This window comes from Paroedura picta, chromosome 16 (genome assembly GCF_049243985.1).
Source record: "Paroedura picta isolate Pp20150507F chromosome 16, Ppicta_v3.0, whole genome shotgun sequence".
In the NCBI taxonomy this organism is placed as follows: Eukaryota; Metazoa; Chordata; class Lepidosauria; order Squamata; family Gekkonidae; genus Paroedura; species Paroedura picta.
The window spans coordinates 26,696,232-26,716,788 of record NC_135384.1 but is presented as its reverse complement, the minus strand read 5'-3'; the positions used below and the strand labels follow the sequence as shown (position 1 = coordinate 26,716,788).

General features: G+C 50.3%; 1 protein-coding gene across 9 annotated transcripts in view; it reads left to right on the top strand.

Moving 5' to 3' along the window:
* Nucleotides 1-14,323, top strand: part of RARA (retinoic acid receptor alpha) — a 162,726-nt gene extending 148,403 nt beyond the window's left edge. For 6 of the 9 annotated variants that reach the window (XM_077313706.1, XM_077313707.1, XM_077313705.1 and 3 more), the window contains 7 exons: nucleotides 29-170; nucleotides 2,857-3,009; nucleotides 5,113-5,273; nucleotides 6,541-6,717; nucleotides 7,653-7,857; nucleotides 10,576-10,734; nucleotides 11,666-13,492. In XM_077313706.1, the coding sequence (XP_077169821.1) occupies nucleotides 29-170; nucleotides 2,857-3,009; nucleotides 5,113-5,273; nucleotides 6,541-6,717; nucleotides 7,653-7,857; nucleotides 10,576-10,734; nucleotides 11,666-11,880 (1,212 nt within the window). In that variant the 3' untranslated portion in view covers nucleotides 11,881-13,492. Of the gene's footprint in view, nucleotides 1-28; nucleotides 171-2,856; nucleotides 3,010-5,112; nucleotides 5,274-6,540; nucleotides 6,718-7,652; nucleotides 7,858-10,575; nucleotides 10,735-11,665; nucleotides 13,493-13,585 lie in introns of those variants that run through there. The other 3 variants (XM_077313712.1, XM_077313713.1, XR_013226965.1) reach the window with 2 other exon arrangements.
* Nucleotides 14,324-20,557: the final 6,234 nt, after the last annotated feature.

Sequence of the window (20,557 nt, the reverse complement as noted above, 5' to 3'; positions counted from 1 at the left end):
TTCCCCTCCCTCCTCCTCCATCCTGCAGGGCTTCTTCCGACGCAGCATCCAGAAGAACATGGTGTACACCTGCCACCGCGACAAGAACTGCATCATCAACAAAGTGACGCGAAACCGGTGTCAGTACTGCCGTCTGCAGAAGTGCTTCGAAGTTGGCATGTCCAAGGAGTGTGAGTGAAGGGCAGGGAGGAGGACGGGGACGCGTCTGGCTGCCAGCATCCTGCCGCAGTGCCCGGCAACAGTGTCCTTCCCGAATCTAAAACACTCACAAGGGCCTTTATAGCGCTGCGACTGGGGAAGAGACCGAGGTTTGAGTCTCTGTGGACACACCGAAGCCGCCGGCTATTCTGCTTGGGTTGAGTCTGTTTAACTAGTTTCCTCCAAAGGAGGTGAAAACGGTCAAGGATTTTCAAAGAGTCCGATGGTACCAAAGGAAACGGTTGGAAGCCCCGGGGATACAAGGCAGAGATGTACAAAAGGAGGCGAAGATGTGGGTGGGAAAAGGAACTAACTTAATTGCAGTTCAGCGTGTGAGGAAGAGCCGCAAAGGAGCGAGCCGGAGGAGTCGTCTGTTGTTTTGTTTAAAGCAGGTTTCTAGTCCTCAGGATCATTGGAGGCATTTGTGTGTATGTATGTTCTTAAGAACACCAGAAGTTTTGTGTGCAGGAATTCATAGTGTTTAGTGAGTCAGGGTGGCTTCGACGACCTTCCTCATAGCCTTAGATTGTTATTTTCCGACCACTCAGTACCATATTTTCTCTGTTTCTTTCCTCTTTCTTTGGGGGGAAAAAATCCCTGTTTCTGCCCCCCCCCCAAAAAAAAACACACCCTTGAACAGCTTAAATTTCCTACGGTTAATAGGTTGGCTTCGGATCAATATTTAGGGATTTCTGTTTTGCCGAACGGATCGGGGAGGGTGGTGGTGGCGGCAGATCTGTTCTTTCATCACTGCTGCAGAAGAGGGGATGTGAAATCTGTTCTGCACGGATATTCCCCCCCCCCTCTTCGCGACCGAAACCCCCGCTAGGGAAAAACCACAGCCCCCCGCCACCGATTCCCAAGGATTTGTCTCGCTTTCGCCCCAAAGACGTGATGCGAGGAGGTCGCCCCTCCTCTCCGTGCTAATTTCGAGGGTGTTTCCTCGGCAACCGGTGATTGATGATGTCAGAGATAAATGACGCAGACGGGGGCCCTCCTGGCGTCTGCGGTGCTCAGTTGTCATGGCTGCCGACTGTAACGGGGTGGGGAGGAGGGAACCCCACTCCACTGCGACAACGCCGGGGGTTATTAATAAAGCCGTGGGGTAGGGGAGCGCCGGCGGAATGATCCGGCGGAGCGGAAGGGGGTGGGGGGTGAGATGGGCAAGGACCCAGTGGCTGATCTAAGGAATCCCGTGTATAGCCTTTATATCTCTGTGCCGCCCAGTAGGGTAGGTGGAAATACAGGGGGTAGGGAAGCCGGGGCAGGGGCAGGGGCAGGGGCAGGGAGAGTCCTATCCTGGCTTGATTCTCCTCCACGTCCTCCGAGGGGCAGCTTAGACCCCCCCGGAGTCTTCCAGCCACTCCCTCGGAGGACGTTTGTCTGTCTGCCCAAGGAGCTCAGGGTCTCTTGCCTTGATCTCAGCATCCCTACAGCTCTAGGGGGTCCGCTCAGCATAGAGGGAGTGACTGGCACCGGAGGCTAGATCTCTCCTTGCCTGGCACAGCTGTTTAGTCTCTGAGGCTGTTTCTACAAATCAAACCCGGGGGGGGGGGGGAAGCAACTCCTCAGAAGGCTGCATCGTGAACTTAAATTTAACACAGACACACACACACACCCGTTGCAGGAAGCAGCGACGGAGCCTGTAGGAAATCGACTTTGCCACCCCAGTCTGATCAGGCAGGGTTCGTACTCCCCCCGTTTAGAAACCGAGGGCTTTGCAAGTTTTATGTTTGGGGAAAGTAGGGGGTCTGCCAAAGGTGGCGGTGGGGAGGCTCTCTTTGGGGATTCACGTAGAGGCTAGACCAGGAGACGGCCAAAGGGGGCAGGAGAAGGAGAGAATCTGAGCCGTTTCTTTGCAGCCCGCTTTGAAGAACGTCTCACCCACCGCCGCACGCCTCCCGCCATGTTTCCTGTCCCCCCCTTGCCCATTTCTCTTGCTGTCTTTCAGTTCTCCTTATACCAGCTGCCTTTTCCCTCCCTCCCTCTCTCCCCCCCCCCCCCCAATCCCAACTTCTATGTGATGATGGATGTAGCAGCTCCCCCCTCCCTAACTGCCTGTCTGGGCTGTGCTTTATTGAATTTGCCAAGCAGACATGACTGATTTCCGAATTATCCCCCGCCCGCCCACCTGCCCCCTCCTCCTCCCTCAGGCAGGCTGGGGGGAAGCGTACCAGCTCACCACGGGCGAAATGCACATCTGGCGGCTGGGGCGGCCTCCCGGCTTGTAGGTTTTATTATTATTGTGGTTGTTAACCACCATCATCATCGGAGGAGGAGTCATTTTAAAAAGAGAGAGAGAGAGAGAGAGCGAGAGAGGATCGTGGGGTCCCAAGAGGAGAGAGCCGCCTTGCCCCGTCCGCGCACCATGTGCCGTTTCAGAGCAGAGACCCAGCCAGAGAGACGGGGAGGCACACAACAGGCCTTTTGTGCGTCCTCCGTTCTGTGCACAGCGAGGCAGTGCCCTCCGACGGGCACACACGTCTGATCCACACCGCCACGGGGGCCCACTTCCTTGTTTGTGGCCCCGGTTGGGCCTAAAATGGTCGCTCCCGGCAGGTTCCCCCCCCCTCCCCCCGTGTCGGCAAACGGAGCGCGTTCCGATCAAGAGAGCTCTTTACATCCCCTTTGTCTGTTTTGGTTTCGTGTCTGTTCCAGTTAAAAGAATCCCAGCAGCTTACACACGCAAAAATGCAGAAAAGGCCGGGGGTGGTCTGGATGGCCAAAAGAGCCCGGGGGAAGGGGGCCCCCACGCCTTCCCGGACTGCCGCCCCTCACCTGACGGAGGACCCGAACCCTTCATGCGAGATTGTGAGTGCCTGCCTCTCTTGGCACGTCCTTGCCCTCTTGGCACCCCTTCCGTAGTCCCCGGCAGCCCCAGCAAGGGGTGGTTCCAGCTGAGACCAGGGGGGTAAGGCAGAGACGGCACTAGTGGGACACAGCAATGGGGCAGCAAGCACATCACCGACCCTCGCTGCCCCCTGTCTCGCCCAACGCTGATTTTGTCACCCTCTGTGCCTCCTGGGCCAGGTGGGGTGGCTCCGAAGCGGCTAGTGGTGTTTGCCCCAGAGGCTACCGTGGCCAAGCCCCCTCCCCCTTGGAAAGAGCCCAGCTTGGTGTAGTGGTTAAGAGTGGGGGCTTTTAATCTGGAGAGCTGGGTTCGGTTCCCCTCTCCCACTCGGGCTGCCCACAGTTCTCACAGAGCTCTCTCAAACCCACCTACCTCACAAGGTGACTGTCGTGGGGAGGGGAAGGGTTGGAGATTGTCAGCTGCTTTGAGACTCCTCCGGGTGGTAAAGCAGCGGCGTGCAAAACCCAGGTCTTCTTCTAGATCTGTATTGTTTTTCTTGTGTTTTGAAATGATTTTAATATGTTGCAAACGGCCCGGAGCCTGTCCACAAAGAAGGGTGGCATGTACATTTAATAATAAACATGCATAAAACCCCTAATCTCGTCTGAGTTATAAACACAACATAACACTTGATAAAAGAGCATCCCCCTTTGGAGCAGCCCACGCTGAAAAGGCTTTGTAAAAATGCTTGGTGAATCTTCTGTCCTGGTGGTCTCTGCTCTCAAACCTGGCTGTTGTGTGCTTCGGCTACCTGGGATAATATTTGTATTTTGCTCTGGGTTCCCCTTGTTTTCCCCTTTCCCCCCCTTGCTAGCCTGGTACAGCGGTTAAGAATGGCAGCTTCCAATCTGGCGAGCCGAGTTTGTTTTCCCGCTCCTCATCCACATGCAGCGAGCTGGGTGACCTTGGGCTAGTCACAGCCCGGATAGTTGCAGTTCTCCCAGAGCAGTCTTGTCAGAAATGCTCTCAGCCTCACCTGCCTCAACAGAGTGTCTGTTGTGGGGAGAGGAAGGGAAGGCAATTGTCAGCCGCTTTGAGACTCCTCCATGCAGTGAAAAGTGGGGTATAAAAACCAACTCATCTCCTTTTTCTTTGCATCTTCAGCATGGCTTGGGGAAAAATGTTTTGCGTTTTCCTGGGTGCTGTGCACCCAAACCAAAAATGGGCTTCGGAATTTCTGCAGCTCATTCTCGCTTTTCCTTCTCCAGTCCCTCACTGGAAAATCCCTTCAATTCCTAGTCTTGTGTTGAAAAACTTCCCAGCATAGCTTCCCTTTTGGTCTCCTCTTCCAGCATTCTGTCCCTCAGCCGGCTCCCAACTTCTGAGCATTTGATTAGCTCTGCCTCTTTCCTTCAGCCTACCTTTCCTGTGCCACCTTTTCCCCACTTCTCTTTACCCTTCTTCCCAACTCTTTGCCTTCCCTGTTCATCGGCATTTCTGCTTCTGTTCTGGTCTCTCCACAGGCCTGCCCTGGGAGCTTCCTAAAACAAACATGCACTTCCTTTACCAAAACAGCAATTGGTGGCTATCCTGATATCTGATACCTGAGTAGCTGTCATGTTTACCAACATTCTGTGACATCACAGCAACTTATCCAATGGGGAGGGAGGCAGCTAGAAGGCATGTGGAATCATAGTTGGAAAGGGGCTCATGGGAATTGTAGTCCATGGCGTCAGGTGATACAGTAAGAAACTGTATAACGCTTTCTCAAAAAACCCAAAATAAGTCAGTGGCTAAATGCGTGCGGCGCTGAATTTTCGCAGAGTGCTTGCTGGCCCCAATGGCTGATAAAAAGAACGCAAAGAGCTTGCGATGATATCAGACCGTCTTGCTTCATTTCCCAGACAAGAGATCTGTGCAGCCTGACTTGAGCAGACTTTCTTAGCCCCTTTTGGGTTCATCTAACAGGATATCAACCTTTTTAGATACTGCGTTATCTCTGTTGGGCGTCGAACAAGTTGCAGATATTTCACGATTCTTGAGGAATTTTCCGTTCAGGCGGCCTCACCATCTTGGGGAGCGCTGTTCGCTCGTTGATTCCTCTTCTCTGCTCCCCCTTCCAGCCGTCCGGAACGACAGGAATAAGAAGAAGAAAGACACGCCGAAGCAGGAATGCTCAGAGAGCTACGTCATAACTCCGGAGGTGGAGGATCTCATTGAGAAAGTGCGCAAGGCCCATCAGGAGACCTTCCCTGCTCTTTGCCAGTTGGGCAAGTACACCACGGTGAGTGGTAGCCGGTAGGCACCGGGAGCCTGGCATTCTGTGATGCTCAGAGGGGTAGAATCGCAGGTGGCCGGAACATCTCCGCCAAGTCTCCGGTTGGGGGTTCCAGAAACTCCGTGCTAACCAAGCTTGCTGATTTCCCTCCCTTCCCCTGGAATAAATTGGTGCGTCTTAGTTCATTTTACTTAGCTACCGTTAGCGAGGGAATGTCAGACGTTTCCGCCAGACGTTCCCCACATTTTCAAGTTTATTTTAGGCGCTATAAGGACTAGAAACTTGCGCGCTGGAATTCTCAGGGGGGAAACGCCTCCAGAAGGCCAACTGTTGTGTTTGTCAGCTTCTGCCTGCACAGTCTCTCATTGACGAGTACGGTTTGGCTCCAGTTCTTAAAGAGCAGGAGACGCTAGCCCCAGAATCGTCCTAGAGATAGTTTCAGTTGCTGAATCAAGTGACTCAGATCCCCTTTCCCCACAGGGTGACAAATGACGCGAGGGAAACTAGCAAATGTGAGCTTCATACCTTAGATGCTTTAGGATGCTTTGGGCTGTTCCTGCGTAGAGCAGGGGGTTGGACTAGATGGCCTGTATGGCCCCTTCCAACTCTATGATTCTGTGATTCTATGATCCTGCGTTGAGCAGGGGGTTGGACTAGATGGCCTGTATGGCCCCTTCCAACTCTATGATTCTGTGATTCTATGATCCTGCGTTGAGCAGGGGGTTGGACTAGATGGCCTGTATGGCCCCTTCCAACTCTATGATTCTGTGATTCTATGATCCTGCGTTGAGCAGGGGGTTGGACTAGATGGCCTGTATGGCCCCTTCCAACTCTATGATTCTGTGATTCTATGATCCTGCGTTGAGCAGGGGGTTGGACTAGATGGCCTGTATGGCCCCTTCCAACTCTATGATTCTGTGATTCTATGATCCTGCGTTGAGCAGGGGGTTGGACTAGATGGCCTGTATGGCCCCTTCCAACTCTATGATTCTGTGATTCTATGATCCTGCGTTGAGCAGGGGGTTGGACTAGATGGCCTGTATGGCCCCTTCCAACTCTATGATTCTGTGATTCTATGATCCTGCGTTGAGCAGGGGGTTGGAATCATAGAGTTGGAAAGGGGCTCCTGGGAATTGTAGTCCATGGACATCTGGAGGGCCACAGTTTGACCACCCCTGTTCTAGGAGTTCGAATACACCCGTGGTTGATTCCCCCTTGGATCTTTTCTTTTGCCATCTTCCCGCCGTAACCTTCCACCGTCTCCCTCCCCCAGAATAACAGCTCAGATCAGCGGGTGTCTCTTGACATCGACCTGTGGGACAAGTTCAGCGAGCTGTCCACGAAGTGCATCATCAAGACGGTCGAATTTGCCAAGCAGTTGCCAGGTTTCACCACGCTCACCATCGCCGACCAGATCACGCTCCTCAAAGCAGCCTGCCTTGACATCCTGGTGAGTAAAGGTCCCACCTCCACCTCCAAGCCAGGAAGCGCCATCCTCTAGAGCAGTGCTTCTCAACCTGGGGGTCGGGACCCCTTTTGGGGGGTTCCACCTACACAACAGCCTTGCGGGGTAGATCGAGATAGAGCGTTTGTCTGTCTGGAGCAGTGGAAAAGAGCGAGATCGGCATGGTGGGACAAGAGGCAGAACTGATCTGAACTGAGAAACCCCGGAAAAACCCCAATTTATATACAATCATGAACCATGGATCTTCATGCCATTGGTCAGTTTCGGTTTAATTTCTGCGAAAGAACTTTTGCATAATTTTATGGTTGGGGCTCACCACAACATGAGGAACTGTATTGAGCCAGTTTGGTGTAGTGGTTAGGAGTGTGGACTTCTAATCTGGCGAGCCGGGTTCGATTCTGTACTCCCTCGCATGACCTCGGGCTCGCCATGGCGCTGATAAAGCTGTTCTGACCGAGTAGGAATATCAGGGCTTTCTCAGCCTCCCCTCCATCACAGGGTGTCTGTTGTGGGGAGAGGAAGGGAAGGCGAATGGAAGCCACTTTGAGACTCCTTCAGGTAGAGAAAAGCGGCATCTAAGAACCAACACTTCTTCTTCTTCAGTAATCTCAGGGCTCTCTCAGCCTCCACTCCCTCAAAGGGTGTCTGTTGTGGGGAGAGGAAAGGAAAGGCGACTGTAAGCCACTTTGAGACTCCTTCGGGTAGAGAAAAGCGCCATATAAGAACCAACTCTTCCTCTTTCTCTTAAAGGGTCACGGCATTAGGAAGGCTGTGATCCACTGCTCTAGAGGGACTCCCCCCCCCCTCCACCCACATGGTTGCAATGCAAACGAGGGAGGGGCAAAGTGGGAGGGACAGTGATAGGGAGGGGCAAAGTGGGAGGGACAGTGATGCATGCTCTTTCGCGCCTCCCTTCCTAGATCCTGCGGATATGCACGCGCTACACCCCGGAGCAGGACACCATGACCTTCTCGGACGGCCTGACGCTCAATCGCACACAGATGCACAACGCGGGCTTTGGGCCCCTCACGGACCTGGTCTTTGCCTTTGCCAACCAGCTGCTGCCCCTTGAGATGGACGATGCAGAGACGGGCCTGCTCAGCGCTATCTGCCTCATATGCGGGGGTGAGTGTTGCCGCAGAACCGGACGCTGGGGAAGAGGACTTTTCCACGCAGGGATCCTTTTATACCAAGGAGCCTGCAGCCCTGAGCCCTTGCACCCCAACTGTGTTTTTTTATATATTGTATATTTTATGGGGGTTTTATATTTTGTTGTGCCGCGAGCCGCCCCAAGCCGGCTCGCCTGGGAGTGGCGGGATAGAAGTCTAACGATAAAGAAAGAAGGGAAAATAAATAAATAAAGGAGTCAAGACACGGCTTCAGCGAGGAATGGGCAAAGAATAAGCCAAGCTGTTGCTAAATTGTTGCCGGCATGAGAAATCGTGTTGTTCCGCAAGCGCTCCCAGGAGTGAGCATTCACAATAAATGAAGACAAAAAAAAAAAAAAAAAACCCGCTCTGTGGAAGAGACAAGACGAGGGCCAATTTATATGCTCATTAGAGTCCAGTGATTAAGCTTTTCCTGGACAGTCCAATTCCTGGCGGCTTATGGGGAAGTTTACGTGTTTGGACAGTCCAGGGTTCTCTTTTGAAACTCGCGATGCATTTATTCCAAGGAGTTGGGCTCATCCGAACCTCCTTGCACGCTGTTTTTTCAATGTGCGAAGAATGTGGGTTTTTTGTGTGGAGGGGAGCCTTGATAAATAGAGAGAAAGAGAAAGAGAGAGAGAGACCTTCTGTCCACTGTTGCCACCCTGTGCCTAAAGTGGAGCAGTCCAGACAAAAAGTTTTATAACTTGCTTCTGCCGAGGTTCAAGGGCCAGGCTTTTAGCGTTAACTATGCACTGAAAACAAAACAAAGCTTTGTGCGGAACGGTTGGAGATATTTAGCCTGCCGCAGCCTAGCCATTGTGGACTGGGAATGCTCTGTTTTAAAATGTGCAAAATAACAGAAATGCAGAGCTCTGTCAAATAGTTGGTTCCTCCCCACATACCTGCCTCCTAATTCTAAAAGCTACAAACCGTCTCTCTTGCTCTGGTTTCATGGTGTGTGTGTGTGGGGGGGGGGGGAGCACTTGATCTTGGCTTCTCCCAAGAAAGCTAGCCCTGGGAATTTTAACTTGGAGAAGGAGAAATTGAGCATTCCCGGCGTGTGGTCCTTGCCCAAGAATTCCTGCAAAGTTAGGAGGCACACCCCCATAAGACACGGGTCCTGGAGCTGTGGCCTACATACCTTTATTTCCTCTGCATTGCTCCGAGCTACAAACATTTGCGTAGCCTAATTTAAGCATTACTTATGCCTTGCCAAGTACCGGATTTTGCTGTTGCCCTCCCTGCAAACATCCCCACGTAGGGCCTGATCCTAGGGGAAGGGGGCAAGGAAGGAGCGTGTGCCACCCATCCCTGCCAAACAGTGCCACCTGATGGCAAAGTGAGGAAATGCTTTCTAGCAGTGGCCTTCCAAGAGCTTGTGGGGTTTTTATTCTGTGGATGGATGAGAAGGCATGTATGCACACGAGGGGAGGTTCAAGGTATTCGGCCAGCCCAAGCAACATAGACTGTTCCCTCTAGGATCTGTGCTACCAGTTGGGTACAAGCCAAGCCCCTACACTTTGGGTGGCTGGGCAGGAGAACCAGATTTTGATGTTTCCTAATTAGCCGTAGCCCTAAGAACAGCTAAATTTAAAACTGAATAGAGCATTTATGAAATCTTGGCTGCCTAAGGAGGTGGTGAGCTCCCCCTCACTGTCGGTGTCCAAGCAGTGGCCCGACAGCTTATTTTTATTTTTATTTTTATTTTTATTTTTATTTTTATTTTTATTTTTATTTTTATTTTTATTTTTATTTTTATTTTTATTTTTATTTTTATTTTTATTTTTATTTTTATTTTTATTTTTATTTTTATTTTTATTTTTATTTTTATTTTTATTTTTATTTTTATTTTTATTTTTATTTTTATTTTTATTTTTATTTTTATTTTTATTTTTATTTTTATTTTTATTTTTATTTTTATTTTTATTTTTTTAAGTGATTTATATCCCGCCACTCCCATACAGTGGCTCATAGCAGGTTACAATGTCCTCCTTAAAAATCCCATTAAAACCCCCATTAAAAGGACAGACTGATGCAACATAAAATACACAGCCACAGGCGCTAAATAAAACAAGCCCTGCACCCAAGACTGATACCTACTATTGGGGAGGAGAGAGGGCCTAGCTGGCAATGCCCAGGTTCTAACACCAACAAATCAGTGCCCACAGAGTACATATCCTTATCCTGGATGCTTTAGGCTGATCCTGCATTGAGCAGGGGCTTGGACTAGAGGGCTATCCTGTATGGTCCCTTACAACTCTGTGATTCTATGAAAAGGCATCAGAGATGCCATCTTCTTCTGGGTGGGTCTGGCCATACCTTTGAACAGCTGCCTAAAATGTGGATGTTTTCCACCTGTTTCTGACCATTGAACAGCTGAGCACGTCTCAGGGTATGCAGGCGAAGAATGTTAAGTATTGCCTTAAGATGCCTCCAAAGGGAAAGAGAGATTTCTGGGTCATGTGGTTCCCCGGTTCCCTCCTCCTGACAAACAGGAACGGAATAGCCTTTCGTCCACTGCTTGTAAAGCACTTGTCCATATGTGATAATCTCTGCATAAACTGCCTTCTCTTCAGAGACTTCATTGCTCACACTTGAAGGAAACTGGTTATTTCAGAAACAGAGTTAGGTTCTTTTTCAGGGCTTTATCCCACTGCTGACTCTCTCCTTCCTCAATTCCCTCTGCCACTAGATCGGCAAGATTTGGAGCAGCCGGACCGAGTGGACAAGTTACAGGAGCCGCTGCTGGAGGCCCTGAAAATCTACGTGAGGAAGCGAAGGCCAAGCAAGCCTCACATGTTCCCCAAAATGCTAATGAAAATCACAGACCTGCGAAGCATTAGCGCAAAGGGTAAGGGGGCTGAGACTACAAACTCTCAGCATTGGTCTCTTTTTTCTGCCTTTTACAACTTTGACCTTTCCAGACTTGGAACCTGCTGTTAACCTCCAGGAGGTAAGCACATGACCTCATGAACCTCCAGATAGAAAACACATGACCCAGTGGGCCAGGTGTGATGGGAAGTTGCAGAATAGGAAGAGGGAGGCAGAGTTATGACCTCACCAATATCTGGGCCCGTACCATGAGCAGGAGACTTAAGTTGTGGACAGGAAACGTGAATCAGGCACAAGGAGGTGCAATGTAGTGAGGAACAATACATGGGTTACATCTATGGAGGAATCGCCTTCATTGATAGGTAGCCTCAGCCTCCAGTTCCTCTCCAAATACATACTGAGAGTAGGGTTGCCAGGCAACTCGTGAGAAGGTTTGGGCAGACAGCATGAACATGATGATGTCAATTCCAGAAAAATCCAGAAGCATGGCAGTAGCTCTGGGAATTGGCAGAAACTCTGTGGTTTTACTGTAGTGTTTCCAACAATTCGTTGAGCTACTGCTGTCACTCCCAGGTTTTCTCTAGAAGTGACCTCATCATACTCGAAACACCAATGAAGGTTAAAAAAAGATTGCTTACCACTGCTACTTGGAGCAGCAGCAGGCAATGGAAAGAGGACCTGGAACCCTGTGTGCTTTAGAAACCAGTCCCCCAGAAGGCCGGGTGATCCCAGTCTGTTTGCAGGAGAAATGAGGAAAAACAGAGTTGCACTTACCTTTAACTGTTGTTCAATGAATGGTCTTCTGTGCAGACATACATCCCTCCCTCCTGTCCTGCTGTGAATTCTCTGGAACCTTAATTCCACTGAGCATTAAGTATATGAAGAGGAGAGGGGACCCTAGGGCGACCAATTTGTGTTCCGTATTCTGAAAGCAGTCTCCTCTCTTGCAGGTGCTGAACGGGTGATCACGTTGAAGATGGAGATCCCTGGATCTATGCCACCCCTCATCCAGGAGATGTTGGAGAACTCTGAGGGCATGGACGCTTTGGGGGCCCCAACGGGGGCCCCCTCTCGCATAGGCAGCCTAGCCCCACCTCCCGGCAGCTGCAGCCCCAGCCTCTCTCCCAGTTCCAACAGAAGCAGTCCTGCCACGCATTCACCATGACCATTCTAGCCACCAGGACAAGCTGTGTGACCCCCCCCCCCCTTCCCGAACCCTCGCCACACACTTTGATCGTTTGTTCCCCGGGAAGCCCGGACAAATGTTTGAGGCTCGAGGGGAGGGGGAGGCAGCGGGGGCGGCCTGCTGCCTCGAGCATCTCTCCCCGCACCGTGCCCATGTCACATGGCTGTGGTCAGACCTGAAAGGGGGGGAGGGGGGGCAGGCTCCGTGTACCTGTTCCATACCAGCACACTATCTTTCGTTCAACCGTTCCAGAAAAAAAAAAAAACAGGGTTCTGCTTGCTCTAAAGACCCTATTTCCCCCCACTGGGGAGGCACAGCTTCGAATTCTCCGCCGATAGACATGTAGCTCTGAAGGACAGACGCTCAAAACCAGGAGTGAGACTTTGGGAAGGATGCAAAAAACCTGAACAGTGAACAAAAAAGACTCGCCTCCTTTGTGGCACACCCCCCTCCAGCCACCACTCTCTCCTTCACCCTGTTGTGAGCATATGCACAACTCCACAAAGGGGTCACCGCCAGTTTCATGTTGCAGTGAAATGAAGTGTTTTCTCTGGCTGTTTGCATTTCAGATGTTTCAGGGGGAAGGTGGTTAACGTTTTTCTGTTTTGTTTTGTTTTTTAATTGCTCAATCTCGTTCCTAATCCTCGAAGTCCCCGAACGTCTTCCCCTTCCCTCCCCCGTCTCTCCTCCCCGGCTCCTTGCCCGCACACACACGCCTAAAAAAAAATGTCACCAGCAAATAAAAGACAAAAAAATAAAAGTAAAATTAGTTCTTCAGGTTAAAAAGGAAAAAAAAAAGTACACAGAGCAAAGGAGGGAAGGATTCATTTAAGAGAGAAGAAATGTTATATATATAAAAATATATAAAATATATAAAATTACGTTTTTCAAAAGAAAGCTTTGTAAAAGTTTTGACGTTTTAAGGGTTTTTAGGAAGAAGGTGGCGAGGAGAAAAAGCAAAAAACAAAAGCCATCCATGGTTCTTTTACGGAGCTGGTCACAATTTTCTTTTAGATAAAAACTGTTGTTGTTTTTTAATGAGGCCTTGGGGGTCTAATTCTTGAGAGTGCAGTCCTGTGTAGAGTTCGCTGCAGTCCATGCCTTCGGTGTCTCTGCTTTTAACCTGGCCTAACTCCACACAGGATTCCTCCGTTAAAAATCTCATATATTTCCGGATGGGATTGGGGGGGGGGGTTAAGTCGATGTTTCACTCTGCTATTAAAACCAGCGTCAGTCAATGTGCATTGCCGGGTTTTTGCTCTTCCTTCCTAAACTGCTTGCACTGACCACAAATATTTTGGCCCCGTCAGTGATCACAAAGCTGAAATCTGGCCGTTCTTGCCATTTTTTTTTAGCAGCAACAAATCTGGGCAGCAAAACAAGGCTTTGTGTTCTGCGTCAATTTAAAAGGCCTCCCCATTTTCTGTAAACACGGACGTTTGGAAGATCATACACTTTTTTGTGTTTTCGCTTTAAAAGCAATAATGTTAAACCTTGATTCATGGGGTTTAAAAAGAAATGGAAGAAATAATCCGGGGTGATCATTTTTTTGTACTCTACAGCAGGGGTAGGCAACCGGTGGTCCTCCAGATGTCCATGGACTACAATTCCCATGAGCCCCTGCCAGCGGTTGCTGGCAGGGGCTCATGGGAATTGTAGTCCATGAACATCTGGAGGACCACAGGTTGACTACCCCTGCTCTACAGTGTTTTGTGAGAAGGAAATGTTTCCCCCTCTTCACCCTTGAATCGGTGGCCTTGTTCCATTTTCCTGTGTTCTAATATGCTGCTTTCTTTGAAAAAAAAATATTTTGGGCAGTGGATTGGGGGAGACAAAGGCCTCCATCCAAAATGTTGATTCTGGACACTGTCCAGGAAGATTTTTATCCCCCTCCCCCTGTCCCCGGGCTTTAAACAAATCACTTCTATCCCGTATTCACCAACCCCTCCCCTTGCTGTTGGGCTGGGGGTGCCATTAGGGGAACATCAGACTAACAGTCCCAGGGGCTCACAGAATTATTTCAGAAGTTTCTGTGGGTTCTGGCCGAAAAATTTCAAAACGCCCGTAATATTCTGATTTATCTAACATGTTTGTGTTTTTATGACCTTTTTTTAAAAAAAAATTGTGACCAGCGGCAAAAAAAACCTCTGTTATGTACTGGGCTAGGGGTGGGGAGATGTCCGAGGGCAGGTGGAGGTTCCCCTTGCAATCTGTTATTGATTTTTTTTTTGTTGCTTTCTGTCAAGAGGTTTTAGTGGCTTTGGGATCGACAAGCTGAAACCGAAAACAAAATAGGAAATGGGGGAGAAGACTCTTTCCCCCCCCTCCTCCCCGTGAAACCCCTCCCTCCGTTTGCAGGGCCTGTGCTCCACTCTTCTCAGATATGTATATAAAGCAGTTGTTATTTCATATAAAAAGATTCCGGTGAGTTTCCATCTTCCCTTCATTGCTGCATTTGACAGGAGGGGTTGAAGATGTGGGTGCTTGTGTGTGTGTGTTTGTGTGTGTTCAAAGTTATGCTCCCCCGTGCTGTGGTGAGGGGGCAGCGGCTTCAACAGCTATGAAAAGCCTTGGGTTCTTTTTCTCCGCTGATAACCGGCTGTAGTAGCTGAATGGCACCTCCACGCTTAGGAGCAGTGTATCTCAGCAACACCAAGCACGGCAACAGCTGGGGAAAGGAGGTTGTTATTTTTTCATGTTGTGCTTTCGAGCTCCCCCAGGGGAGTCTGCCTGACGTGTCCGGACCAGAATGCAAAGAACTTGATTGAGTTTTAGTGGATCGCTGTTCTTTACCGCATCAAGTACAAGGTATTTTGGGAGTGGGAACTGAATGACCGCTGAAATGTACTCTGAGCCACCTGGGCTGGGACTGTTTTAGGTTTTATAAGCATTGTTTAGGTTTAGGTTAGAGAGCCAGCTTGGTGTAGTGGTTAGGAGTGCGGACTTCTAATCTGGCAAGCTGGGTTCAATTTCCTGCTCCCCCACATGCAGCCAGCTGGGTGACCTTGGGCTCGCCACGGCACTGATAAAACTGTTCTGACCGAGCAGTCTCAAGCAAAAGAAATCCCTTTTCATGCAATGTAGAATTAACTCACAGAATCTACATCCACAAGATTAAATTGCTTTTGAAAGGGATCAGATGTAGAGGGAGAGTTAGGCTTGATAGAGAAGATAGCAACTCCAATCTGAGGAGACAAGTTGGATAGAAATGTGTCCCAAAAAATAAAACCGTATCCCTAAAGAGTACCACTGGCTGTGGGAAAGGAGAAGGATGTTGTCATTCTGCAAGCCTGGGCAGATCATTGGCAAAATTTGCGGGGCCTGACTGCACATTAAAGCAGGGGTCCCCAACGTGACGCCCATTGATACCTCCTGATATCTCTGCGGAAGTTTATGAAGCCTAGAGCAACTGCAGAAAAGGTACGAGTCAATCTTGCCATTTCGCACAGGAAAATCCAGTGGCAAAGTGCATTGTAAGTGGATTAACGGTGTGTTACTTAGCATGTGGGAAAGCACAAAGCCCAGTTTGCCTAGGCTCACCTTGCTTCGTCTTCCGGTAAGTGCATATGGCTAATAATCCGCGGCTGTGGTGGTGGTGGGGTGTATGTGAGAATCCATTGCAAAAGCCCTGCCAGTATACCACTAACCAGATCAACAAGGAAGAAGGAAGACTGCTGCTGTTTCTTGTTGTTGTTTATTCACGTCTATAATGTGCCCCTGAAACCTTGCCTCATCCCTGGACCCGTGCAGAGTGCAGCTTCCAAAGTGTCGCACAATTGCAGCATGCTCTTCCTCACATTTGGGCATGGTTTGGGAAGGCCGTGCTTGGGGCTACAGAGTGTGGTGCGGTTGGCTTGAGCTCCCAGGGACCGGGATTCCCTCAGCTCCTCAGGCAGAGAGGAGCCCTGGCTGACGAAGCTCCCAAGCAGGCAGGAGAGATGAAGCAGCCCGTCCCTCGGGGCCTCGGCTGATAATAGCGAAGGCATCTGTGGCTCTCGGAAGATGAACAAACATCTTGCGCCCTGGGTCAGGGTACCTGAGAAACAGCGTGGTGTCGTGGTTAAGAGCGGCAGCTTCTAATCTGCCGAGCCGGGTTTGATTCCCCGCTCCTCTGCAGGCAGCCAGCTGGGCGACCTTGGGCTAGTCACAGCCCTGATAGTGCTCTGAGCCCCACCTACCTCACGGGGTGTGCTTCAGAGCTTGGGAAATTGCAGGATGTATCTTTGCACGGCTAGCCGCCTTTATGCCAACTCTTAAGTCTGTTTATGTAAAAATGTTCTGTCCCTCTGGGATTTAGCCTCTAATGCGTTTAAGGTTGCGGCCTTAGAAGAACAGCAGAGCATCGTCTTCCCTCTCGGATTTTGTTTCTTTCCTTGGCCGAAGAACCTCCTCCCAGCCCTGCAAGGAAGCCCATTTGTCGGTGTCTCTTCCCATGAGCCGGTTGACTGAAAGCCACAGCAGAAAAGAGCAAGAATCCTGTAAGATCGTAAAAGACGAACCACATTTGTGGCAAGGGAGGAGCCTTCATAAGCAGCAACAGGACAAGGCTGCTTCGCTTGAAATCCACGGGGAAGTGGTCGGATTCCGTGTAACACTTTCCCGGCTTTATGGAGCGTTCTGTATTTTAGTAACCCGTCCAACCAACAGCTTGGCCAAGTGGGCCTGTCCTATGCTGATCATATTGTGGGCTCAGAAGAGCTCGATTTAGGCAGGGTGGGATTTGAACCGGGGCCTACCCAATTCACAGCTCACCAGCACAATCCTGGGTTGAGTTACTCCTGTGGGTTTAGACCGGAGTAGCTCTATTCTCTGATCTAGATAGGCCAGGCTAGAACCATAGAGTTGGAAGGGGCCATAAAGGCCATCTAGTCCAACCCCCAGCTCAAGGCAGGATCAATATGATCACCCAATCTCAGAAGCGAAGCAGGGCTGGCCTCAGCCAGTATTTGGATGGGGTTTGTGTTTGCAAGTCCAGGGTTGTGACGCAGAGGCCGGCAATGGTGAACCCCGCCTGAAGGCCTCTTGTCTCGAGAATCCTCTGTCTTGAAAATCCTAAGTCAGCTGTGACTGGATGGCTCTGCACAGGATTGTACTGTTACACTGCTTTTGCTCACACTTATTGAGCAATTCTGTACCAGTCAAGGTGTACCTGGGTTAGAATCCTAGAATCATGGAGTTGGATGGGACCTCCTGGGTCATCTAGTCCAACCCACTGCACTGTGCAAGACGTTCACACCCTTCTCGCTCATCCACTGTCACCCTTGAGCCTTCACAGAATCAGCCTCTCTGTCAGATGGCTCTCCAACCTCTGTTTAAAGAGTTAGACTTGCCAATTCTGGGGAATTTGTGGGTGGGGCCCAGGGAGGGACCTCAGGCCATGGAGCTTACCTGCCAAAGTAGCCCTTTTCTCCAGGGGAGCTGCTTATGATCTCCTGGAGATCATTATAATAGTGAGAGGTATCCAGGGGGCACCTGGAGGGTGGCAACACTAAGCTGAGAGCCAGCTTGGTGTAGTGGTTAAGACTGGCAGCTTCCAATCTGGCGAGCCAGGTTTGATTCCCCGCTCCTCCACATGCAGCCAGCTGGGTGACCTTGGGCTAGTCACAGCCCTGATAGTGCTGTTCTCAGAGTAGTCACATCAGGGCTCTCTCAGCCCCACCTCCCTCACAGGGTGCCTGTTGTGGGGAGAGGAAAGGGAAGATGATCATAAGCCGCTTTGAGACTCCCATCAGGCAGTGAATAGACTGATATAGAAATCATGGCTTCGCATTCAAACTTCAGTAGTGTTTATTGTCTTCTGCCTTCTGCCCCCACCTAGACTGCAAGGAACGGGCCACAGTGCATGTGAAAGCACTAGAATCAGGCAGTAGCCCTGTAGTATATATGTGTACATGTAGTATATATGTCTATGCTGTAGTTTTCCTTTCTGGCCACTGGATGGCAGCAAAAGCTAGAGAAAAATTGGCTTCCCCTGCAGCGATCTAGCCAGGGTTGGCCAAACTGTGACTCTCCAGATGTCCATGGACTACAATTCCCATGAGGCCTTCCATGGACATCTGGAGAGCCACAGTCTGTCCACCGCTGAGCTAGACCTCCTCAATTCTGGACGACTGGTATGCTTCCTTTTACTCGTTCCCTCTCTACTCAGAACTTTGACCAGAAACATGGATTTCCATTAACTAAAGTCACAATCAATATTGCATGTTTGCTTCAACATCTACAGCTCTTCACGCTGAAGACAGCTTGCGATCCCAAAATTTTAAAACACAGAAGGGGAACAAGAGCCCCTGTAGCCCTCCCCGAGAAAATCCCTGCAGCTGAAACCCAATTAGAGGCTTGCACAAGACAAAACCAGCGTTCCCTAAAAACATTTAAATGTGGCTGTAGGGGCAGTGCAGCTCCCAAATTGGATCTGTTTGATATGATACCTGGCGGAAAGCGGAATCTTTTTTTATTATTGCTTTCCTCTTTTCTTTGGCATTTAGAGGACAAGTCTCCTGGGACCCCACCCGCAGAAGCAGTTCAGGATAGGAACACAGATGGTTGCACATAAATGGGTAAAAGTCTAGTGTTAATAGGTACCTCTGTCCTTGGCAGTTGACAGTACTTAAAATACGAAGACCTTACACTCAACTTGCGAGGGGTCAGGTCCAGAACCCCAGGGCCCCACTGCCTGACAAAACCAAGGTTCACCTGGGGGTTTGCCTAATTCTCTGGCTTCTCATTTTGTCTACAGGTACAGACAGCAGCTGACAAGTGCCCTTCAGGTCTCAACCTCAGCCCCAATGGCCTGACATGGGCTACATCTTAAACAAAAGAGTGCAGAGAAACAGTTCCCTCTTAGAAAACAGTGCGCAAAACAGTTTCAAAGTTCTGCAGTTTGAAGCATGTCCTTTTTCTTTTTTTGTCACCAATTTTGGATATCTATTCACTGACCTTTGGGAAGCCGTCTGTGATAAACAGGAGCGTTTCCATCTTGGCACATCTTTGCACGACAGAGACCAACCAGCCAGGATGATACGAGGTGATTGTGGAATAAGATTTGGTGTGCCTTCGGGTATATTTTGGGTTTTTTAAAATGCTCGTCCTGCATTCTTTGCTCAGCTGCTGCTTAGGGCCTTAACAAAAGAATGTGGGACACTCTGCAAAACATTTTTGTGCAATACTCCCAAAGTGGGCATTGCCTGGGGGCGATGGAAGGATCCAAGGGGCAGTTTTCCTAGCGAGAGACGTCCCATGGTGGCTTGCCATGGCCTGCCTCTGGGCAGTAGCGACCCTGGACTTCCTCGTGGTCTCCCATCCCAGTGCTGACCTGCTTAGCTTCCTGAAGAAAATAACAACTTTCGGATTTGGGGACGGTTGGGACCATATTCCTGCTAAGCTCCGTCCCCTCCTCAGACTGTATCCTTCCCAAACTCCACCCCAGATCTCCAGTTATTCCTTAACCCGGAGTCGGCAACCCTTCCCCCAAAGTCTCCATCTTCGGGAGGCTGGAAAAGCCGCCTCCTTCTTGATCCTGGCCATGAGATTTTCCCTTGCTTGCCTGTTTTTCTCCCTAACGAGGACCCAAAGTAACTTTTACAAAGAGCTTATATCTTTTTCCCCAGTCTACAATAAGGCCACTGCAGCACAGCCAAAAAAGAAGCGTAGGCAACGTAGCGTGTTTTGAATTTGCAGTAAACCGAACACCAGGAAAGAGGGGGGTGTTCGTATCTTTGTGTGGGGGGAGCACTGGAGATGTGGCCTGGAAGCCAAGGGGCAGCAGTCTGAAAAAGTTTGGGAACTCCTAGTCTAGATTCATCTGCAGTCTTCGTTGGGACTGTGCGTACACAGGGCAGCTACCAAAGACTCTCTTCCCACTAATCTGGTATTTTTTACACTCCAGGACGGAACGTACGTCTACGTAGAAGACATCTCAATGAACAACTGTTGCAGATAAGTGCAACACTGTTTGGGGTCCCAGCAGCAAACATTACCTGTATGTATGTCGGTGCGTCAACCAGCAAAAAAGCAAGAGGAGAGGTAGCCCGTGTGGGGCAGGACAGCAGTGGCTACCGAGGCGACCTTGGGAGGAGGGCTGCTGGTCCCATGTGCCAAGCCAAAAGCTCGGGAGAGTTTGGGAGCACGGGGAAGATTCTCTATAAGGTCTCGTAAAAGGGAGAAATCCACCAACAAGCCCAGGTGCGTACAGGTGGGATACGGTTGCCAGGTTGGAAAGCTCCTGGAGATTTGGGGATGGGGCCTGGGGACGACAAGGACCTCCGTGTGGTCCAAGGCCACAGAGCCCACCCTGCAGAGCAGGCATTCTCTCCAGGAGAACTGGTCTCTGCAGTCCGGAGAGGAGCTGGTGGCATTTCTCAGCAAGGAGTACTCTGGGTTCCAGATGGCTTGTGTGAGAAGCTGCAGCACGCTCAGCAGCACCCGGACGGCTCCCAAAGAGCATTAAGAAGGGGTTAATGGGAGAAGGGCAAAGAGGCACCCCTGTTTGTTTTCCTTTCTTTCCCTTTTTTCCAGCTACCTCTGTGGTTAGGGTCCATCCCTTCCACAACAGGAAGCAGGTGAGCAAAGCCCTGCCTGGCCTCCAGCCCCACACTGCCTTCCCCCCCCCCGACCCCCATGTAGTAGTGGCCACTGCTTCACCCCCCCCCCCACGCCT